The sequence below is a fragment of the Lactuca virosa genome, chromosome 1 (assembly GCF_052849685.1).
Source record: "Lactuca virosa cultivar CGN04683 chromosome 1, Lactuca_virosa_CGN04683_v6, whole genome shotgun sequence".
NCBI classification, from domain to species: Eukaryota; Viridiplantae; Streptophyta; class Magnoliopsida; order Asterales; family Asteraceae; genus Lactuca; species Lactuca virosa.
This window is the reverse complement of record NC_136426.1, coordinates 43,294,354-43,316,849: the sequence shown is the minus strand read 5'-3', so window position 1 is coordinate 43,316,849 and position 22,496 is coordinate 43,294,354. Positions and strand designations below refer to the sequence as shown.

The window sequence follows — 22,496 nt, the reverse complement described above, 5'->3', positions numbered from 1 at the left end:
GGATAACATAATTACGCTTAAGGAAGAATATTGTATAAATAATTGTCTTAATTCTTAAATAGGCTTATCTCATCTCCACGAGAAACTCCAGGCCTTTAAAAGTCTATACATTAAGTTTTGACTTTTGAATGTATAGATATTTTATTTAGTAGGCAATCACAATGAAATATTGAAACGGGTTAAGTTTAGCCGTTTGTTTGTTTGTGAATAACAATTCATTTGGTAAAACATAAATAAATATCTAGATTCATGATTCTCACGTAGTCACATTATTGCAAAAAGAAGTCTACAATTTTCGTTCTACCTTATATATATAAAATTATTTTACGAACACACTGAAAATTTAGAAACCAATTTTTTTGCAGAATTGTTATGAATTAGTGTTTGTACATCTAGGGTCTCTAAATATATTTTTGTGCCATTTATACTAAAGGTGAATATAGGCAGGTAACCATCTTAATGTTTGGAATTGGAATTGTAACTAACAATTATTGGAATGTTGGAACTAAATAAACGATTCTAATACTTCTCAATCAGATGACGCTTCATTAGTTCATAATTATCAACAATCAATGAGGATTTATGAAACCATGTCTTGCTTTAAGACTTGTATCAAAAGAGGTAGAATAGATACAAGACTTGTATCAAAAGAGGTAGAATAGATACAATCAGATGACGCTTCATTAGTTCATAATAATCAACAATCAATGAGGATTTATGAAACCAATGTTTTAAAAATCGGTTTTTTAGTTGAACTGGTATGGTGACCGGTTCTCGGTTCAACCGGTTTAACCGGTTCCACCGCCGGGTCAACCGATTTCTATAGTTTTCATGTTTTTTTCTATTTTCCTACACATACATACATATATAAATCATGAATTTGATGTTTACAAATTCAAACATTAAAAATACACATAAAAATAAGTTGTAGATGAATCCAAATACATTAAAATAACACATAACCATAAGTTTAGTGTTTTACATCAATCCATATACGTTAAAAAGAAAAAATAAAGTATAATACCATAACGAAATATAGTTTTAAATGAATACAAACATATCAAAAAACTTTATAACATTTATCATATGTTTTTATTTAGAGAAAACTAAATAGATATAAAAAAATCACCAAAGTTTATTATGTAAATTGTTATTTTCCATGTGTTTTTATTCGGTTTAACCAGTTCAACCGTTTATTTTAATCGGTTGAATCAGTTTTTTCTAAAAACCGGCCGGTTTAATCCAGTTCAGAAATCAATGTAAAACCGGTGATAGTTGAACTGCTCCTTCAACCGATTCCCGGTCCAACCGGTTCGACCGGCCGGTTCAAATCGGTTTTTAAAACATTGTATGAAACCATGTCTTGCTTTAAGACTTGTATCAAAAGAGGTAGAATAGATACAAAATAATTCACCCCCAATATTTTCTTCCAATCCATTTAACCCACTGTTATATCAGCTTCACATTATATTTTCTCTCTTCTCTCTCTTCCATTTTTCCAACCCATTCAATTTTTAATTTTAAAATAAACACAAATTAATAAAAATTTTACAAAACTAATTTACATAATATAAAAAATATACAAACTAATTTAGAAACTATTAAAAACATACAAAATAGTTTTTGGTATAAGTTTTGATGCATAATATACAAGTGATTGTTGGATGAGTTGAAAATGATAGAATCGGGTTAGTGAAGTTGTGTATGAAACTCATTCAACCCACCACTTTTAATCCGCTAAATAAGGGATGGTTCCTTGGAGGTACCGTCGGTACCTCCCATAAATTTGTCTAACCCGTGTTTGATTCTCTCCTCCGTTACTACAAATGTTCTTAGAAAATCATTATGCAAAGTTTATTGAATACGAATTTATTATAAACTTTAGCAAATACCCCCCCCCCCCTCCTCCCTTGCAATACTAGTTAGAGTCAAAATGTTATAAAATGTTGATTGATAACATATGGGACCAATTATGTTTAAGTTGTTATTAGTAGTTTGATAGGTTATGTAACGATGACAAAATTTATTGATAGGTTTAGAACGGCTAATGTTGGTGATTTTAGTGTCGCCATGTCATTTTAAGTAACTGGAACTAACATGTGAGCTAAGGGGCTTCATAATTTGTACTCTATTATATTTGCGGGGTTGTGCGGAGTGCACACATGTATAAGATCGAATTAGAAGCCTGTTTGACAACTAGTCGGGGGTCCGGGGGCAGCGCCCCCGGGTCCGGGGTTTCCAAAGGGGCAGCGCCCCTTTGGCGGGGTCTAGGGGCAGCGCCCCTAGCGGGGTCCAAAGGGCAGAGCCCCTGTATGGGGTCCCGCTATTTTGGGGCAGCGCCCCAAAACCTCACCGAATTTTACATATGGGACCATAGTGGAAAATTCAAAATTTTGAGGGTATTTATGGTAAAACTAACGAAACTCGTTAGTTTTGGTAACCCTAAATCCTCATTAAATCCGGATTAATATTACTTGCTTCCAAAGCAACTAATGACGGCCCAACCTAATGAAACCCTAATATCGTTTATTATATAAACGGCTCTTCTTTTCAGAAGAGGGTTACGATCTTAAGCTCTCGTTTTTCATCACACTTTCACAGAATCCTCTAGCGATTTGGCTTACGATTTCTGTGCCTAGAATCGTAAGTGTCCACTTGGATTATCCTAGACTGAAATTCTTGTAACCCAGGCATAGGGTAGAAATATCAGTTCGGAAAGTGATATCACGATCCAAGTCGGTATCCAGATCTCCACCACAAACCCTAATATTCCTTACAATCGAACTGATACTTTCTATTCCTGGAGATGGGTGACTCAATCCGCGAGATGACTACCAAGTTTGCCAAACTGGAGAAGTTCGAAGGTGTCGACTTCAGGCGTTGGAAGAAGAAGATGCACTTCATGCTGACTACTCTGAAAGCAGCATATGTGCTGACTACTCCAAGACCAGCAGAGCCTGTAGAAGGTGTTGTTGAGACGGCTGAAGAGACAAGAAAGAGACAGAAGTGGGATAATGATGACTACATCTGCAAAGGTCACATTCTAAACGGTATGTCTGATGCATTGTTTGATATCTATAGTGAAGCCTTGTGTGCCAAGGAGTTGTGGGATACCCTTGAACTGAAATACATTACTGAGGATGCTTCTAGCAAGAAGTTTCTGGTCAGTGACTTTAATAATTATAAGATGGAAGATTCAAGGTCTGTCAGTGAACAGTACAATGAACTCCTTGGCATATACGGTCAGTTTAAACTGCACCGTATGAATATGGATGAATCCATTGTTGTGTCCACTATCATTGACAAACTGCCTCCATCCTGGAAAGACTTCAAACATAACTTGAAACATCAAAAGGAGGAACTGTCATTGGTTCAACTTGCTAGTCACATTCGTATTGAAGAATCTCTTCGTGCGAAGGAAAGTGACAAATCTGAAAAAACCAAAGGAAAAGTTGAACCTGGATAGCCCTCGGTTCATATGGTTGAAAACAAAACAAGGAACCAGAACCACAAAGGACATGGCAAATGTAAGCAGGAATATGTCCCAAGCAACTCCAACAAAAAGAGAAAGGATCTGGTTTGTTGGAGGTGCAATCAAGTTGGGCATTGCAAGCGTGATTGTCGTGTGAATCTGGGCAACAATGGTGCTGGAAACAGTGGAGCCAATGGGAAAGTGAACGGATCTTCGGCCCAAGTTAAAGGAGGTTAGTTTTTGACTAACTTTGATAATTCTAATCAGAATTATGTTTATTATGTTTCATTTATCCCTGAATCATTCTATGTGCAGGATGATGATGTTGCTTGGTGGATCGACTCTGGTGCAACGAACCATGTATGCAAGGATAAACGGATGTTTGAAACATTAACTCCGCTTGAAGATGGATCGGTGCTGAAAATGGGAGACGATTCTTTTATTCCTATTTGTGGTTTAGGTGTCGTGTGTCTTGAATTTACTTCTGGAAAGACAATTAGGTTATTTGATGTTTTCTTTATTCCCAAGATTCGCAAGAATCTTATTAGCTCTAGTTGTTTGAATTCTGATGATTTTAAACAAGTTATTGAGTCGGATAAGTTTGTTTTGTCTAAGGGTGGACTGTTTGTTGGCTTTGGATATTTAAATAATAGAATGTTTCGTTTGAATATTGTTGACAAATTATTACCTGTTCAGAGTTCTGCATTTGTATCTTCTGCTTCTAATGTTGATAAATCTATGCTTTGGCATGTAAGATTAGGTCATGTCAACTTTAGAAGGATGCATGAGATGTCAAAAGATGGATTAATTCCAGCCTTTGATATGACATCTGATAAATGTAAAACATGCATGCTTACAAAAGTAACAAAACAGCCCTTTCCTAGTGTCACTAGAAATTCAGCTGTTTTGGAACTTGTACACAGTGACCTGTGTGATTTCCACTCTACTCCTTCTTTAGGAAATAAAAAGTATGTGGTCACTTTTATTGATGACTACACTCGGTTTTGCAATGTGTATTTGTTGCATTCTAAGGATGAAGCCTTAGATAAATTCAAAATATACAAAACCGAGGTGGAATTGCAATTGGGCATTCCGGTTAAATGTCTCAGGACTGATAGGGGAGGTGAATATATGGATCCCATATACTTCCAATCAGTGGGTATCATTCATGAGACCACGACACCTTACACGCCCCAACAGAATGGTATTGCTGAACGCAAAAATCGAGTTTTAAAGGAAAGGGTAAACTCGATGTTGTCTTACTCGGGATTGAGTGAAGGATTCTGGGGAGAGGCCATGCTAACGGCCTGCTATTTATTAAATAGGGTTCCAAATAAAAGGAACAAAACAGTCCCATATGAACTTTGGTTCAAGAAAAAGCCGAATTTGAGTTATTTTCGGGTTTGGGGATGTCGGGCAGTTGTAAAACTCACCGAGCCCAAAAAGAAGAATTTGGGAGAACGTGGAATTGATTGCATATTCATTGGATATGTTGAACATTCCAAGGCATATAGGTTTTATGTAATAGAACCAAATGATTCGGTTTCGGTTAACACTGTTATCGAATCACGAGATGCAATTTTTGATGAGATGCGGTTTTCATCGATTCAAAGGCCTAAGGATCTGACTTTTGGTGCTCTTAAAGAGAAAAATTCAGAAAGTCAAGATGGTGGTAATGTGCAAGAACCACAAGAGCTTCGTAAAAGCAAAAGAGGCAATATTGCAAAAAATTTCGGATTCGACTTACAACTGTATTTAGTGGAAGGTTCAAGAGATGAAATTAACCTTGAATACCCTTATTGCTATAGTATTGAAGATGATCATAAGACTGATCAAGAGGCCATAGAGTCTCATGATAGTGCCTTTTGGAAGGAAGCAATTGATGATGAAATGTCATCAATTCTTGAGAACAACACATGGGTGTTGTCTGATTTGCCTCCAGGTTCTAAACCACTCGGTTGTAAATGGATTTTCAAAAAGAAAATGAATGTTAATGGGACTATTGACAAGTTCAAAGCCCGGTTAGTCATTCAAGGTTTTAGACAAAAACCCGGTATTGACTACTTTGATAAGTATGCTCCGGTTGCACGTATCGCTACTATTAGATTGTTGATTGCTTTGGCAAGTATCCACAATCTGGTTATTCATCAAATGGATGTGAAAAAAGCCTTTTTAAATGGTGATCTTGATGAGGAAGTTTACACGAAACAACCTGAAGGTCTTATTATGCGCGGTAAAGAGCATATGGTTTGTAAACTTGTCAAATCTTTATATGGGCTGAAACAAGCGCCTAAACAATGGCATCAGAAATTTGATGAAGTTATTTTTTCCTCTGGTTTCAAGACAAACCAATGTGACAAATGTGTTTATAGTAGATTTTGATGGGTTTAAGCCATAAGAACATCCTATGTGCTCATGCAAACCCTAATGCTTGGATCTAGGTTTCTCTATTATACATGCATTCATCCAAGACTATAAACCCTAGATCTAGCATGTGATAATCAATATTAACATATGAATTAGGGTTTAGATCATACCTTAATTGTTATGTAGCAATAACAATCTCAAATCCTCCTTGTAATGGCTTTAGAAAGCTTAGAGTCACAAATGTCACTCCTCTAATGGCTCACAAACACCAAGAGCAAGAGGATGAAGAATAAGGAAAGAGGAGGCTGCCCAAAACGTGTGGAAACCCTATAGGAACTCTTAGCCACGTTTTTGGGGCTTAAGGGTACTATATATACATGTAGGCTATTAGGGTTTTCAACTAGGAAACCCTAATCTGACTGCTTAAGCCCTAAGCAGCCCATGGACCCTTTTAGAATATCCCTTGGGCGATTTCTAATGGGTTTCCCCATAGAATTCGTCCAACCTATTATTCCAAGGTGATCCATAGCCCAAATGCAATTATCTTATAATTACAGTTCCAGTCCCTTAAGTTTAATTAATCTCTTTTAGCCACAAAATTAATTATCAATTAATTCTTGACTAATATTAATTAAACAATATGATTTCTCCTTTAATATATTATTCTCATAATATATTAATAAATCATAATTAATCCTTTCTCTCCATAATTCATCCTATCAAGTTGCTTTGGTGAAGGCAACTCAAAAGGACCATGCACCATCGGGTCAAGTACATACCAAAATAGTTATGGACTTAGACACTAATCCAACAGTCTCCCACTTGGATAAGTCTAATAACTATTCTGTGTATGACTTCAGATCATGATCTGCAATCGTAGCTTTCAAAAACCACTGTCAACTCTGATCCTATCAGAAGCGTGTCCTTTAGATAAGGGATCATATATTCCTCCATTCTAGATATCGTATAGACTGAGACATGGATTTAAATCATTCTCTCTGTCTATGTGTTGTTTCCCGATTTCCGATTTATGACGACTGACAACAGACTATAATTGAACACATCAAATTAGTCCCGGCTTGGCCAAGCGCTTAGTTGTCATCACTAAATCATCGAGGGGCCCACAGATATCGCTTTCATCCTACTTTGGATAAAAGGAACGGATAAACTTTGATTCAATGCTTGCTTGCACTCACTTACCGAATCACACACAACAATATGTTTTATGACACCAAGTTACTGGTGCGTTTACATATTATCAATGTGTAACCGACTCACAAGATACAACTCACACATCTCGGTTTCAAGAATATAAGATATTATCGTCTCACCAGTCACTCGTGATAAAATCCATGAAGTGATCCAAGTGAGCGTGGGTTTAATCCAATGCTCAAATCATATTCATAAGCACTCATGAACGTTGCAGCAAACATTTGCTTATGTCTAATACACTTTAGACAATCTACAAACCAATTCATGACAGTCTTCATTCATACCTACTTCCAACATATGAACGACTGTGGACCATTCGAATAATTTGATTATTCTGAAATAATTTAATTATTCAGGAAGTCAAAACATGCAAAGTGAAACACAAGAATAATACTAATCCCATATGGCCCCAAACTCTGGGTATAAATAAAACATTTTATTTAATCACCATATTGGTTACTCATTATTTGTTATTTCGGGTAATCAACTTCTTACTTGAATTATTACTACACTTGTCCCATGCTCTCAGCATGCACACAATGTTTACCTATGGTCCTTTCTTTGTGAAATAGATCAAATGAACACATTTCCAATCATATTCATTTCACAACTCCCAATCCTTATCACAAGTATAAGAATATCAAATTCTTGTTACTTATGCTAGATTCTAACATTTTATGCAATGATTCTTTCGTAAAGTCACAGCTCAAAATCATCAAGACTCGGCCAATCTCTATCAGAAACAATTCTATAGATATGATGTCTCTCACTCAAAGTACATTCCTTTGAACATCCTTCTTGCATAAAAGTTTCTAATCTAGACATAGATTCTTAATATCTAACTCCCAATATGGAAACATTTCCATATTTGGCATATGACAATTCATTCTTAATAGAATCTTATCTATTCATAATAATGTCATCCAATACCATACTTCCAACTACTCACAAGCGACCAATCCTCAGCGAGCTTTGGATCGTCCTTTGATAGTTGTTTAATTATTTTAGTCAAAACCGATTCTAGTCCTTTTTCCCTCTAAATGCGCTAGACATTTTGAAAATTTTAGAATGGTCAAATATTATAGCACTTGCAATCGATCCTATACCAAAGTGTATGGAACACGATGCATAATGTCTTACATAAAGATATGATGCTTTATCCATCTTCTGCCATAATATTTTATGTGTCTCGTTCTTACAATTCGAACTATGAAGAGGGATGACGTAATCATAATCGAAATTTAAGAACACACTATGTATCCTTTGACTAAATTTATTAAAATTTCTCAATCTAAGCTTTAGATTTTGAAACGAAGTACAATATTCTCTCCCTTAATTATAGCAAAACAACTATTCAACCCTTACGACTTTGCAAAGTATGACTCTTGTTTTCTATAATTAATATTGCTAACTTGCAATACTTGCCTTAATAATCATACAAGCACAACATTTATGCTCCCACTATCATGATGATTATTATCATATAAGCATAACACTTATGCTCCCACTAGCTTTGACATGTTTTAGAAAACAACTGAACTTCCAGAAAACAATACTTATTGAATTTCTGAAGTTCATATTTCTAATACCTAATGCTTTGATAATCCTTTATCTAAGCTTCTTAAACTTATACACCTTTGCCTTAGATAGTTCATATGTGTGTCTAAACAATCCAGACTAATTGCCAAATCTCACAATCGAATTATGGAAAGGGATGCCGTAACCATAATCGAATTCGAGAATACAATTTCACAATCACTATCTTCTTAAAATCTCTCTTAGTGAAAGCATTTCCTCACAGTCATTTTCATGAAGGAGGGAATCTTATGACACTTAGATTTTAATGGTGTATGTGTTCCTATCCATGCGAATTTGTCAAAACCAAAGTTTGCGACAAATCCAAACTCATATGGAATGAACTTTCTCAGTCTTGATTTCTTGCCTTATGGTAACACGAGTGCCCACCATGTCTTCCAAGTAGTTAAGCAGCTCACCCTTTCATATCAACGTACTTTTCATTGATCAAGGTGCTTGCCTTTTATGCGTTCAAATGAGAACTCATAGAACTCACATGCATAATTAACTTAATTGGAATGGCATAGAAACAAAATAATGTCAACACGATAGGTTGTAAACCTCAAGTCGTGTGCTAGTGATGATCGATAAGGTTTATTCTCGATTAGTTCTTGAAACTTTTCAAGACCATTAAGACTCCCACTGACTCCTTGACATATAAGATTCTTTTGTCCATAAACATTTCTCGACAAACAAATATTCAAGAGTTAGTGTAGTTTTTATCAAGACAAAACACTTCACTAAATTGGCCCTAGTTGGTCTTTGTCTTATCCAAGACATCACAACTTTCCAATTGTGCAAGAATAAGAAAACCTTTTCAAATTTCACATTTGATGAATGTTATAAACCTTCTTTAGACTTATCACTCAATTCACAATCTTAACTCTAAGACTTGATGTTGGAACGAGGTATGATTGACTTCTTGATTTAACCATTTCTTCAATTCTTGATTCCTCTTCTCAGACATACAATTGCACTAAGACTCATTTAGAGGATCAATTGAGATATGGTTCTTAATCATTAAGACCTATCATAAAACATAATAAAAAGGTACTCTCCCTTCTTCTTAGAATAGAGAAACTTTTATCTTTCTGCCTACTTGATTCTTCTTATTCGTTCTGCTATTTATTGAAACTCTTTCAATCAATTGAGAATTACACTTAATCTCATAAGTATAATCATATTTACTTAACCTTAGTAAATCATGACGAATATCTTTGTTACTCTTGTGGTGGACTTGATCAACACACAACCTTGTGTACTCGATCTCCTAGTCCTTCACTTGACACTTTGTCAATGAATTAGTCTAATTTCCAAATATGAAATTTCTCATTCATCATGCAACCAAGTTGTATGATTCCAAGTTTCTGTCCAATTGAAACTTTGGCGATGAGAAACTTTCCCTATTTGGTAAATTCTTGACCTTTCCACAAATAACATAATTAAGAATCAAATCCATTATTGCTAATAATAGACACTTACATCAATTTTTCATACACGCCATTGCAAGGATAAATAAATAATATAAAATCAAAATTTATATTGTTGCGGAAAAAATTTGTCCTTACAATGCAATTCAACTGAAAAACTATGTTGTTAAATATTCCTAAGCAATCTATTCTAACTCCAAGTAGTAGCTTAAGATTCTAATCTTCAAGTAATGCGATCGAAATCCATTTCTTCACGATTAGATTCCGCTCACTTCTTCCCTTAAGATTCCTCTCTTTTCTTCGATCCTACAAGACATCAAAATGTAATCTTATCACATTATGTATTAAGAATCTAGAATAGGAACTTAAAAGAGTTATTTAATGGATTTTACCTAAAGTAGAGCCATACGTTTTGACTCTCCCATCTCTTAGATCTCTTAGGTAAATAGGGCAGCTTCGTCTCCAATGCCCCTTCTCTTGACAATAAAAGCAAATTGACTCTTTTGGAACAACACACGGAACTACTTCTGACTTTGCCTTTCTCTTATGATCAAACTTTTCGATCATGGCATGCCTTTCGTTGCCATTGTCTATATCCATAGAGGTCTGGAAGGCAGATCCACCAATCAACTTTGCTTTTCCAGTGCGCCAAATCATTGCTGATTCAACAGCAATAAGCATATAGGTGAGATCAATGAGGGTTACGTCGTGGTTCATCATATAGTACTTTCTTACGAACTCACTATATGAGTCAGGAAGTGACTGAAGAACCTAGTCAACAGCCAGCTCCTCACAGACAACAAACCCCAACATTCTTAACTTATCAATGTGTGACTTCATCTCTAGGACGTGTGCACACACTGACTTTCCTTCTTCGTGTTTACTTGCCAAAAGGGCTTGAGTGAGTTTGAACTTTTCAACCTTTTGAACTTGTGGGTTAGGGAGAACAATAGTAGGAGGTGGAGGAAGTGAAGCATGATCTCGTGTTCCTCGATCGAATCGTGGAATATCATCTTCATGTGAAAAGCTTGTTCCACGGAATTTGAGAAGACCATAGTTGTCATATTTTGACATCTACAAAACGGGAGAAAAATTCAAGTTAGTTGATTGATTGAGTCCTTAATAAATCACCCAAATGAGATATTAAGGCTAGGACCCAACACAATACTCTGCAACTTGGGAGAGGGATGCCGTAACCCAAATTACAGAACATTTGAAGGTAAGTGAATGACGATTCACTAATTTCCACCATGAAAAACGAAAAAGAAATTTAAGTTTTAAATCTATTGAAAATTCCTAGATCTTTTGAGATTCATTGAACATTTCAATGGCATGTTTAAATCTCGATATGCCCCTCGATTTGTGACTGGGATGCCGAGGATCACAAAACAGGGTGTGAATAACCATGCAAACTTACATGGTGCCCCCAATGTTACAGTCACCTATTCGATGTGCCGGTTAACCACACACGCTCCACCGAACTATGACAAACAATGAGTCACCCTTTGCTATCTTTGCTTAGAACCATTTAGTGTGCCGGTTAACCACACACGCTCCACTAACGTCTTCGCAAGGGCACAAAGTGTAATTTCATGGAATTGCATCAATTCACTTTTGCCTAAAGTAACTAAGATTGGGAATTTTGTAAAAGCATTTAGTTACTTTTGTACTTCATTATACTTATAATGGAAGGTATCTGTCCTATCCTACCCGTTCGGCTAACGACCCTCCACTAGTCAAGAGTGCGGTGGGTAAGAGTGGATACCCATTCAATCGCCATTTTATAGGCAATTTCCTTAAACACCTCTTATAGACTAGCTTCGTGAATGAGGCCTACTAACGGTAAGACTGACTGTTTACTCATACATATATATAATACTAGACTTTTAATGTTATATATAGTATAGGGTGTATTTTACACTTTTAAAATACTAGGTGGTCTAATTTAATAAAACATACTTTTAATTTAATTAAATGTAAACCATATTACTATGGATTTATTAACTCTCTTTTAATTATACACTTAATTAATTTAATAAAACCATAAGGGTGTGATTTGAACTTTTCAAAAACAATACTAGGGTTTTAGAATCTAACATTTCTAAATTAAACTTTTAATCAACTTTTAAATTCCAAAACTTGAGGGCAAGTTTTGAAACATTTCAAAACATTAGGGTTTAGAATTTAAATATTTCAAATCAAACCTTTTAATCAAAATTTAAATTCCAAAACTTGAGGGCAAGTATTTGAAACATTTCAAAAACACAAGGATCAAATAGCAAATAATTTAAATTAAACAATTAATTTAATGATTATCTAAATTTGACCTAATTTCAATTTCTTGCAAGATAAGTTACCCAATTAATACAAATAATTAATCTTTAATCATATAAGGAAGTTATTATCTAATCAATTGGTAATTATCTTTTGTTTAATCAAGGATATTCTCAAATATAAGATAAAATTCGAATATTAAAGACCCAAAACAATTAAGGCAAGTATCCTCAAGCAAAATAGCAAGAAATCCCGAAATCTGCTCTTACTGACGCTCGAACTCGCCGAGTTCCTCTATGGACTCGCCGAGTTGGAGCAACTCGCCGAGTCCACATTGGAACTCGCCGAGTTCATTAGTCAGGGAGTCAAAAAATTGATTTTGAAGCTTGAACAAATAACCAAGGCATCAATACAATAGAAACCAATCAAGGCTCTGATACCACTGATGGGTTTAAGCCATAAGAACATCCTATGTGCTCATGCAAACCCTAATGCTTGGATCTAGGTTTCTCTATTGTACATGCATTCATCCAAGACTATAAACCCTAGATCTAGCACGTGATAATCAATATTAACATATGAATTAGGGTTTAGATCATACCTTAATTGTTATGTAGCAATAACAATCTCAAATCCTCCTTGTAATGGCTTTAGAAAGCTTAGAGTCACAAATGTCACTCCTCTAATGGCTTACAAACACCAAGAGCAAGAGGATGAAGAATAAGGAAAGAGGAGGCTGCCCAAAACGTGTGGAAACCCTAGAGGAACTCTTAGCCACGTTTTTGGGGCTTAAGGGTACTATATATACATGTAGGCTATTAGGGTTTTCAACTAGGAAACCCTAATCTGACTGCTTAAGCCCTAAGCAGCCCATGGACCCTTTTAGAATATCCCTTGGGCGATTTCTAATGGGTTTCCCCATAGAATTCGTCCAACCTATTATTCCAAGGTGATCCATAGCCCAAATGCAATTATCTTATAATTACAGTTCCAGTCCCTTAAGTTTAATTAATCTCTTTTAGCCACAAAATTAATTATCAATTAATTCTTGACTAATATTAATTAAACAATATGATTTCTCCTTTAATATATTATTCTCATAATATATTAATAAATCATAATTAATCCTTTCTCTCCATAATTCATCCTATCAAGTTGCTTTGGTGAAGGCAACTCAAAAGGACCATGCACCATCGGGTCAAGTACATACCAAAATAGTTATGGACTTAGACACTAATCCAACAGATTTGATGATGCTACTAAAGCTGGGGTGATCATTTGCTTATATGTAGATGACATGTTGATTTTTGGTACCGACCAAAATCAAGTAGATGAAACAAAGAAATTGTTATCATCTAAGTTTTCTATGAAAGATTTAGGAGAGGTTGATGTAATTCTTGGAATAAGAATTAAAGGATGAACAAAGGTTTGGTAATGACTCAAAATCATTATATTGAGAAAATTCTCAAGCGGTTTAATTTTACCGACTGTTCTCCTGTGAGTACTCCTATGGACCCAAGTTTGAAATTAATGCCAAATAATGGTGTTCCTATTTCACAATTGGAATATTCTAAGGCTATTGGTAGCTTGATGTATGCCATGACAAGTAACCAGACTTGATATTGCTTTTGCTGTGGGTAAGTTGAGCAGGTACACTAGTAATCCTAGTGCTCAACATTGGCAAGCAGTGAATAGAGTGTTTAAGTATCTCAAGGGAACCATGGATTATGGATTGAGTTATATGGGAAGTCCTTCGGTTTTAGAAGGTCATTCGGATGAAAGTTGGATAACCAACATGGAGGACCATTCCTCAACTTTTGGTTGGGTATTCTTGTTTGGGAGAGGTGCCATTTCTTGGGCTTCCAAGAAGCAATCTTGCATTACAAACTCGACAATGAAATCTGAGTTTGTTGCGTTAGCAGCTGCTGGTAAAGAAGCATAGTGGCTAAGGAATTTAGTCTATGAGATTCCTTTGTGGTCTAAACCGATATCACCTATTTCTATCCTTTGTGATAGTGCAGCCGCTTTGGCTAAGGCATATAGCCAGGTTTATAATGGCAAGTCTAGATACTTAGGTGTTAGACATAGTATGATTAGAGAACTAATCATGAATGGTGTGATTTCAGTTGAGTTTGTGAAATCGCAACAAAATTTGGCAGATCACTTGACTAAAGGTCTGACAAGAGACTTAGTGCACAAGTCTGTAATCGGGATGGGATTAAAGTCCATTTAATTCTATAATGATGAGACACCCAATTCCCTCCTAATATAATGTTAGGAGTTGAATTCAATGTGGAAAGCTCATACTTATAGATTGGAACACATGAAGTATTCATCCCATGTATGTGTTCGGTTCTGCATGTTAGCCAGGTTGAAGTTTAACTTCTTAATAATTCCTTTGATAAATGTATGTGCAGATACATGGAAAGGAGTTACCTACGTGATTGTGAAGTGTAGCCGCATTTCAAGAGGTTGTGGACTTGACCTTGATACGATCATCAGAGGATTGGGACACACGGCTTTATAATAGTTTCAAGTTGTAATTTGCTAGAAATTCAATAAACTAGTATGTATTTTACTTTCTGGTATTCAAATGGGTTGATGGGTTCAATTCTTAGAACACCCTGATTCTCAAGTATTTGAAAATGTATGATACTAAGTGGAAATTCAATCGTTTCTATATTTTCATTATGTACTAGTTTGGTTTGTTTAATAAATGTTATGTTTGTTTAAGGGTTACACTAAAATGGGGGAGGATTGTTGGTGATTTTAGTGTCACCATGTCATTTCAAGTAACTGAAACTAACATGTGAGCTAAGGGGCTTCATAATTTGTACTCTATTATATGTACGGGGTTGTGCGGAGTGCACGCATGTATAAGATCGAATTAGAAGCCGGTTCGACGACTAGTCGGAGGTCCGGGGGCAGCGCCCCCGGGTCCGGGGTTTCTAAAGGGGCAGCGCCCCTTTGGCGGGGTCTAGGGGCAGCGCCCCTAGCGGGGTCCAAGGGGCAGAGTCCCTGACGGGGGTCCCGCTATTTTGGGGCAGCGCCCCAAAACCTCACCGAATTTTACATATGGGACCATAGTGGAAAATTCAAATTTTTGAGGGTGTTTATGGTAAAACTAACGAAACTCGTTAGTTTTGGTAACCCTAAATCCTCATTAAATCCGGATTAATATTACTTGCTTCCAAAGAAACTAATGACGGCCCAACCTAATGAAACCCTAATATCGTTTATTATATAAACGGCTCTTCTTTTCAGAAGAGGGTTACGATCTTAAGCTCTCGTTTTTCATCACACTTTCACAGAATCCTCTAGCGATTTGGCTTACGATTTCTGTGCCTAGAATCGTAAGTGTCCACTTGGATTATCCTAGGCTGAATTTTTTGTAACCTAGGCATTGGGTAGAAATATCAGTTCGGAAAGTGATATCACGATCCAAGTCGGTATCCAGATCTCCACCACAAACCCTAATATTCCCTACAGCTAATACACACACTTAGGGGTGTAAGTACTTGGTGTCCCTGAGTGTCCTTGGCAACCCTTCAAATTTTACTGTCAAATGCATAATTTAGTATAATTTCGTCAAAATCCGTCACAAATTTATCACTAATGCATCATAAATCTGTTGGATGCCCGTCATAAAGTCCTAATAAGTGTAAAAATATACCCCTTTTAGTGATGAGTTTCATGATGGAAACTACCATTAAAAAATAAGTTTTTTTTAGTAGTGCAACCCTTAAAAATTGTGCATCCCCTAAAAAAATGTGTATCCCTTTATATTTCTCTATGTCGCCACTGCATGCACCCACTATTTTATTCATAAATTTTGACATCTATACGTCAACTCCTGATACCGTTATACTATAAGCTAACCTTTTGGTAAGTTTATTGATAGGTTTAGATGATACAAGGAAAGACAAATGCATGAGATGATTTGGGGAGAACTTTTAAGCTCCATAAGAAATGGACATGGAACAAGAAGAGACATAATATTTTCAAGTTGGAATCACAAACGCTAGCATGTTTTGAAAGTATATCCATATATGTCAATCCAAATATACATAAAAGATCCAAAATGCTTTCGGTCTTCTTGTAAAAAAAAAACCTATAAGCGTGATCCCCGATACTAAATCATTTTTGTTCCTAAAAAAATGATTATTTGTTGTCAGTTGTCAACCCTTATAAAAATAAGGAATAACCAATCGAAAACGAAGTAAAAGTCAACATATAATAGGGTTTGACTTGCAATTTTTGGCTTTTAAGATAAAAGATCAAACACTATTTATTCTTTGTTAATAGTGTACAAGTCCAACAAAACATTTTTAATGTCAATGCAATAAAAAATCAGTGTCGAAAATGTTTTAAAAATAAATGAAGGGTCAACCTCGTAACTTCCAAAGGAAAGCATGAATCAAGCCACAAAGCAAATGGAATTATCGGTTATTCTTTATAAATGGCTCCACAGGTTTCAACTTCAAATATTATTGTGACATCAATCCTGATGGGCTAGAATGCCTAAATGTTATTAAATTCACACCTTCTAAAGGACATACACATAAAAGCTAGCTAAAAGCAAAAAATACAGTAAAGCTAGAGGCCTATATCGCAAATGTAACGTAAAACCAATATATAAATGTATCAGTTTTGGTTCCTATAATTGACTAGATATAACCAAGTTACTTTTGAAAAGTAAGCAAGCTTGTTATATACTATATGAATTCCAACTCAATCAACAATGTGTTTAATATATAAAACAAATGTTATCATTAACCAAACAAAATATTCAACTTAAATATTGATCGGCTACCATCTAGATCCAGGGTTAGAGCTACTATGTAGCCCGCGCTACCCTTCAAATTTTCCTGTCAAATGTGAATTTAGTGATTTTTTTCGAAAATCCGTCGACAATCCATCACAATGTTTGATAATTGTGAATTTAGTGTAAATTCGTCTATTTAGTGATGATTTGGTGACAAACTTTCTTTGGAAACAATTTTTTTTCTAATAGTACAACCCCTAAAAATTTTGTGCAACCTCTGAATTTTTATTCTGGATCCGCCACTTTCTAGATAGTACCCGCCACTTTCTAGATAGTACTTTCATGGATATCTTTCCTAGATTAATAGAACAAATACTCCAAATAAATTGCATAAAAAGTGATCCATCATAAGTACAAAGACATATTTGTTTTTAGTAAGTTCCTTGAGAACTTTGAAAATCAGATGTTGATGTATATTTAATTTTGCTCAACTTGTGAACGATATTTTTGTTATGAAACCACATTCATCTCATTGGTTGTAACCCTCTTTCTTCTTGTTTATATATATATATATATATATATATATATATATATATATATATATATATATATATATATATATATATATATATATATATATATATATATAAAGTTAAGCATAAGTTTTGACTAACAACAATTATCATAGTTTTCAAATGCATAATAAGTCAAAGAACTTAAAAAGTCAACCTCCTATAGAACTGAAAGATCAATGTAGCAAAAATTTAGAAGTCCACTCCTAATTCATAAAGTCATCATAGTTTTTGGCCAATGACCCAAAAGGTCAAACATCTCCTTTTTTATTTTGATAGTATAAGTTAAATAAATCTTTAAAACATGTTCAGTTTGCGGACTTGTTTGTTGAGGACGTGTTTGCCAAAATTAGATGAAAGTTGGAAACTAGACTCCGTTAGTTATTAGTTGAAATTTGAAAATTCTTATCTGAAAACGAGAAGCTCTAGCTTTTATTTGTACATAAATGTTGGGCAAAAGTAACTATTGACTTTTAAAATTGTAATATTACATAAAAAACCAGAAGTTAAAAGTTCCAAAAAACTATTTGAAATAACTTTTGAATTAAGAACTTTTTGTTTAGATTAAAAATTAAAAGGTTATATTGCCCAACCGAATGCTTAATACAATGCTAAAAACAACCATAGTCATCCCAATATATCTGAGGTGAGAGATGAGGTGATGATATACCTTCTTATGGAGCCTATTTTTTTTGGAGGCATATATTAAATTGAGTCAATGATCACTAAATTTTTTTCAAGGAAGATTAAGGATAACGCCTAAATGGTGGATCAGCTTAAATTATATCTTTCTCCAAGACTTTCAATTTCTTGTATCTCTGCTAGAACTACCAGCAAAAGGAAGTTGTGTATCTTGAGAACTACCAGCATATCATATATAAGATCTGTCACTAACCTATGGACAAATGAGAAATAGATAAACAAGGCTAAAAGAACCCCAACTTAAAACGTGCATAATTTTTATCCATTGGAGTTTGTAGGTCCGTTTTTACATTGCAGAAAAGCTCTCTTCGGGCCAAGTTCCTAACAAACTGTTGCTGACATCGCCAAAAAGTCAGCTTAAGCCCTCAATTTTAATTTCCCCCGGTTTAGTCTCATTTCCTAAAAAAAAATTATTCCATTTTTGTGGCAGGATATTTTATTTCCGTAATACTGTTTTTTACTTTTTTTTCCGTATTTATTTAGGTGCTTAATAAGATGAATTTGAGTCTACTGTAAATTTCTGAAATTTGACAACACCTTCAAATCTTGAGCCTTTAATGACGTCTTCGAAATTAATAAGATATGGGGAATACTATTCATATATCAAAAAATGGAGGTGAAAATTGGATATCGTTGGAGAAGAATGGGAGAAAAAATGGGGTGAAAAATGGAGTTTGGGGGTAGGTTGGAGATGCATCTTGGAAATTAATAAAAACTTTTATCTTGGGAGTTTAGTGAACAATTCTCTGTTCATATTTCCATTTCGTGTCATCGGTCATCTAACTTATAACCCAGGATCCTTAAATGGAGATTACTGATATTATGTTCGTGATATTTGAGTTTTGGTTTTGGTTTTATTATAAACCATATTTTTTATTTCTTAGGCTATTGGTTAAATTTAATTGTTTTTAATTTAAATTTGCTGAACATGATGAAAAATACGGAGACAAGCAAAAAATTGTCGCAACAGTAAACAAACTCATCGACGTTTAAAGACTCGAAGGAAATAACGAAATCAGTCATTACATTAAGAATTAAGATCCCACTTATAGTTTTTTTTTGGAAACGGCAAATGATTAAACGGAAGCCTACTCGCATATTTCAACGAGTACATGATTTTCTCTCAAGCCTTCAATTCCAATTAAATCTTTTAATAAATAATCGAAAATCAAGTTGAGCTTATGAGCACAAATAGCGGCTTATCTCCTAATCGGTCCCGACCCTGAAATTTTCAAAATTAATTCAAGATCAAATACTGTTTAAACAAACATCATTTGTCTAGACAACACAGTGTACCTTCAGATCAGGCAATTCAATGACACATGCACACTCGACTACATTCGCGCCAACGCGTTCTGCAACAAAACAAAATTTGAACAAATCTAAAAAAAGTGGTAAAAAAATAAACAAATAAATAAATAAATTGTAATTATCAAATTACTTACCAAGTAGGTTAATGGCAGCCACTAAGGTTCCTCCTGTTGCAATTAAATCATCTATTACAAGAGTACGTTCACCAGATTCTACTGCTCCAACATGCATCTCCATTATGTCACTTCCGTACTCTAACGAGTATTCTTCTGATATAACAGCTCCTGACATGACATGACATAACATGTTCTTCTGAGTTAGTTATTAGACTAACACTTAGACCGTGACTAATGTCAATGGTAGAAAAGATGTACCGGGTAACTTGTTGGGTTTTCTCATTGGAACGAATTTAGCACCAATGGCTAATGCAATAGGAGGACCAAATATGAATCCTCTTGCTTCAACACCTGTGCATTGTAACACCAAAATCATCAAATAATATTCGTTTATCAGTTGATTATGGAGAAGTTAAAATGAGGTAATGAATTACTCTATTATAGTTACTACAATAAAATCGGGTGCTTTGATGGTTTCTACAATGAGTTCAGGGTAGCAAACAACCAAATATAGTTACTCTATTATCAACTACCAGCTGAAGATCAGGTTAAAATCAATCGATTCTTTTGTAAATTAACAGGTTTTTATAATCATCAGCATGAATCTACTGCCTACTAATTCATTGATTTCAACTTTATGCAAATAGGGAAAGCATCAACATATAAAATTAGCTCAACTGAATAGCATCTGCACAAAAGCTAGTGATCTCGCGATGAATCTTCAAAAAGTACTTCAAATTAAGTGAAAAGGAGAAATTACCAGCAACAACGGAGATGTCTTTGTCTTTGTATCTCTCGACGAACAGATCGATCGAATCCTTAAATGCTACTGGATCAAGCAGCATCGTCGTAATATCCTGAAACATGATCCCTACACATACATAAACCTCAATATCCATTGGTCAAATGAGATATCCAAACATCAATTGATCAATTAAAACTGTTAGTGTGTGTACCAGGTTTAGGGAAGTCCGGAATGACGCGAATTGTGGATGAAATGCGAGCAATGCGATCGTCTTTGACGGCGACATCTCCTTGCTTATGATCGGAATCAGGTTCCGCCATATTAGAGTAGGAGTTCACTTTGAAGTCGGTACGGACGCCGGCACCGGCGAAGGTAGAGTAGACACGGGGGCCACCGGAGATCGATGCCGGTTTTACAGAAGAAGGAGGGGTAAGTGATTTTAGTGAAATGACGGAATTGCCACTGAAGAAATATGTAGTTGGCTTCTTCAGGACGGCGAAACTGATTTTAAGCGTGTTCATCGTGAGTGGGTTTCTTCAGAGGAAAAGAAGGGAGTTAATGAACCGGATGTTATCGTCGAGGGCAATTTGGTCAAATAGGTATGTGTACTTAACAAGCTTTATCCAACCCAGGAGTACACTACAAATAAAATAATAATAATAATAATAATAATATCTTGTTATTATCTTATTTCTTTGATAAGTGCACTTTTGTCTGCCGCAAAAATACAAAAATACAATTTGAAGGTTTTTTATTTTTTATTTTTTTGTAAATTTTATTTAGTAAAAAAAATGTAAGTTTACTCACGATACTTATAATTTCAAAAGATAATTATATTTGTTACAATTTTGAAACCTAAAAATCATTCCTTAAAATCTTAATATTTGTAATCATTTTTTATCACAAAAAGATCATTTATACATTGTTTGTAACCAATTATAATAAAGAAAATTGAAATAGTTTATAACTATAATCAGTCGCAATCGGGTGGATAAGGGAAAAACTTACACTTACGAGGGAGGAGGGTGTTGATCATAATGCTAAGGTTTCTTATGCCAATGTTGTTACAAATAATAAAGACAAGCAACCATCGAATAAAGTGATGATGAACTCATGAAAGTAATGAGGTCTATATCACACTAGAATATGCACTCTCTTATTATTCTTTGAATGATATTATCGAATAAAAAATCGTTATATTATATGAACAATAACATATACATGAAAATCGATTGGAGCAAAACGGTAACTCGTCTTTGTCCTAATGCCCTTTGCCCCTTTCTGTCTTTTTCGAGTTCATTCGCTCTTTCTCGGATTCCATTCATTTGATTTTTAATTTTGTCTTGCATATTATATTGTTTAAAGAGTATTGAGATGTATCCCTCAAAATCATGTATCCCTCAAAAACACATACTTAAAAATTAGACAAAACTGCAAAATTGGTCCTTGTGGTATTCAAAAAGCTTTAGATAGGGTCCAAAAAGTTTCCGTCCAAAATCAAAGTTTTTCTTCAGTTTTGGTCCTGAAAATATTGAAATGTCCATTTTATCCTTATTATTTTTTTTTCCAATTTTTTATTGTGTTAGTATTTAAAAAATTATAAAAAAATAAAAAATAAAAAATATCACCCTACCCCTCTGACTCCACCCACCGTACCCCCTTTTCTCTCTCTCTCTCGTCAGCAACCAATAACACTCACATTTATTGCTTTGTTCTTCAACATTCAAGAACACCATTGTATCTTCTTCGCTCACATCCTCTCTCGACTCCGGCTCAGGCAAGTATTTGCTTTGTAATTGGTTGTAAGATACCTTCCTCTCTTCCGATCCACACCTTTGCCTTGTCGTCCTCGCGTTCATTTATTTCGCACTGGGAAACAAAGATGAAGCAAAAAAACCATAACTATTTCACCATCGCTGGAAACCCTAGCTCTGCAATTCCGGAGATAACCTCCA

The 22,496-nt window shown here is 34.9% G+C and overlaps 2 protein-coding genes across 2 annotated transcripts; one reads left to right on the top strand and one right to left on the bottom strand.

Moving 5' to 3' along the window:
* The first annotated feature begins 2,827 nt into the window (after nt 1–2,827).
* LOC145113380 (uncharacterized) lies at nt 2,828–3,466 on the top strand. Its single transcript, XM_079049484.1, has one exon. The coding sequence runs from the start codon at nt 2,828–2,830 to the stop codon at nt 3,464–3,466; it is 639 nt and encodes a 212-aa protein (XP_078905610.1).
* A 15,910-nt stretch (nt 3,467–19,376) lies between these two features.
* On the bottom strand, nt 19,377–21,135 carry LOC145115701 (adenine phosphoribosyltransferase 1-like). Its single transcript, XM_079052087.1, has 6 exons — nt 20,753–21,135; nt 20,557–20,667; nt 20,055–20,147; nt 19,815–19,964; nt 19,666–19,724; nt 19,377–19,591 (listed from the first exon to the last, which is right to left on the bottom strand). Exons 1-6 carry the CDS (start codon nt 21,060–21,062, stop codon nt 19,538–19,540), a joined length of 777 nt encoding a protein of 258 aa, XP_078908213.1. The 5' UTR covers nt 21,063–21,135; the 3' UTR covers nt 19,377–19,537.
* Between the last annotated feature and the right edge of the window lie 1,361 nt (nt 21,136–22,496).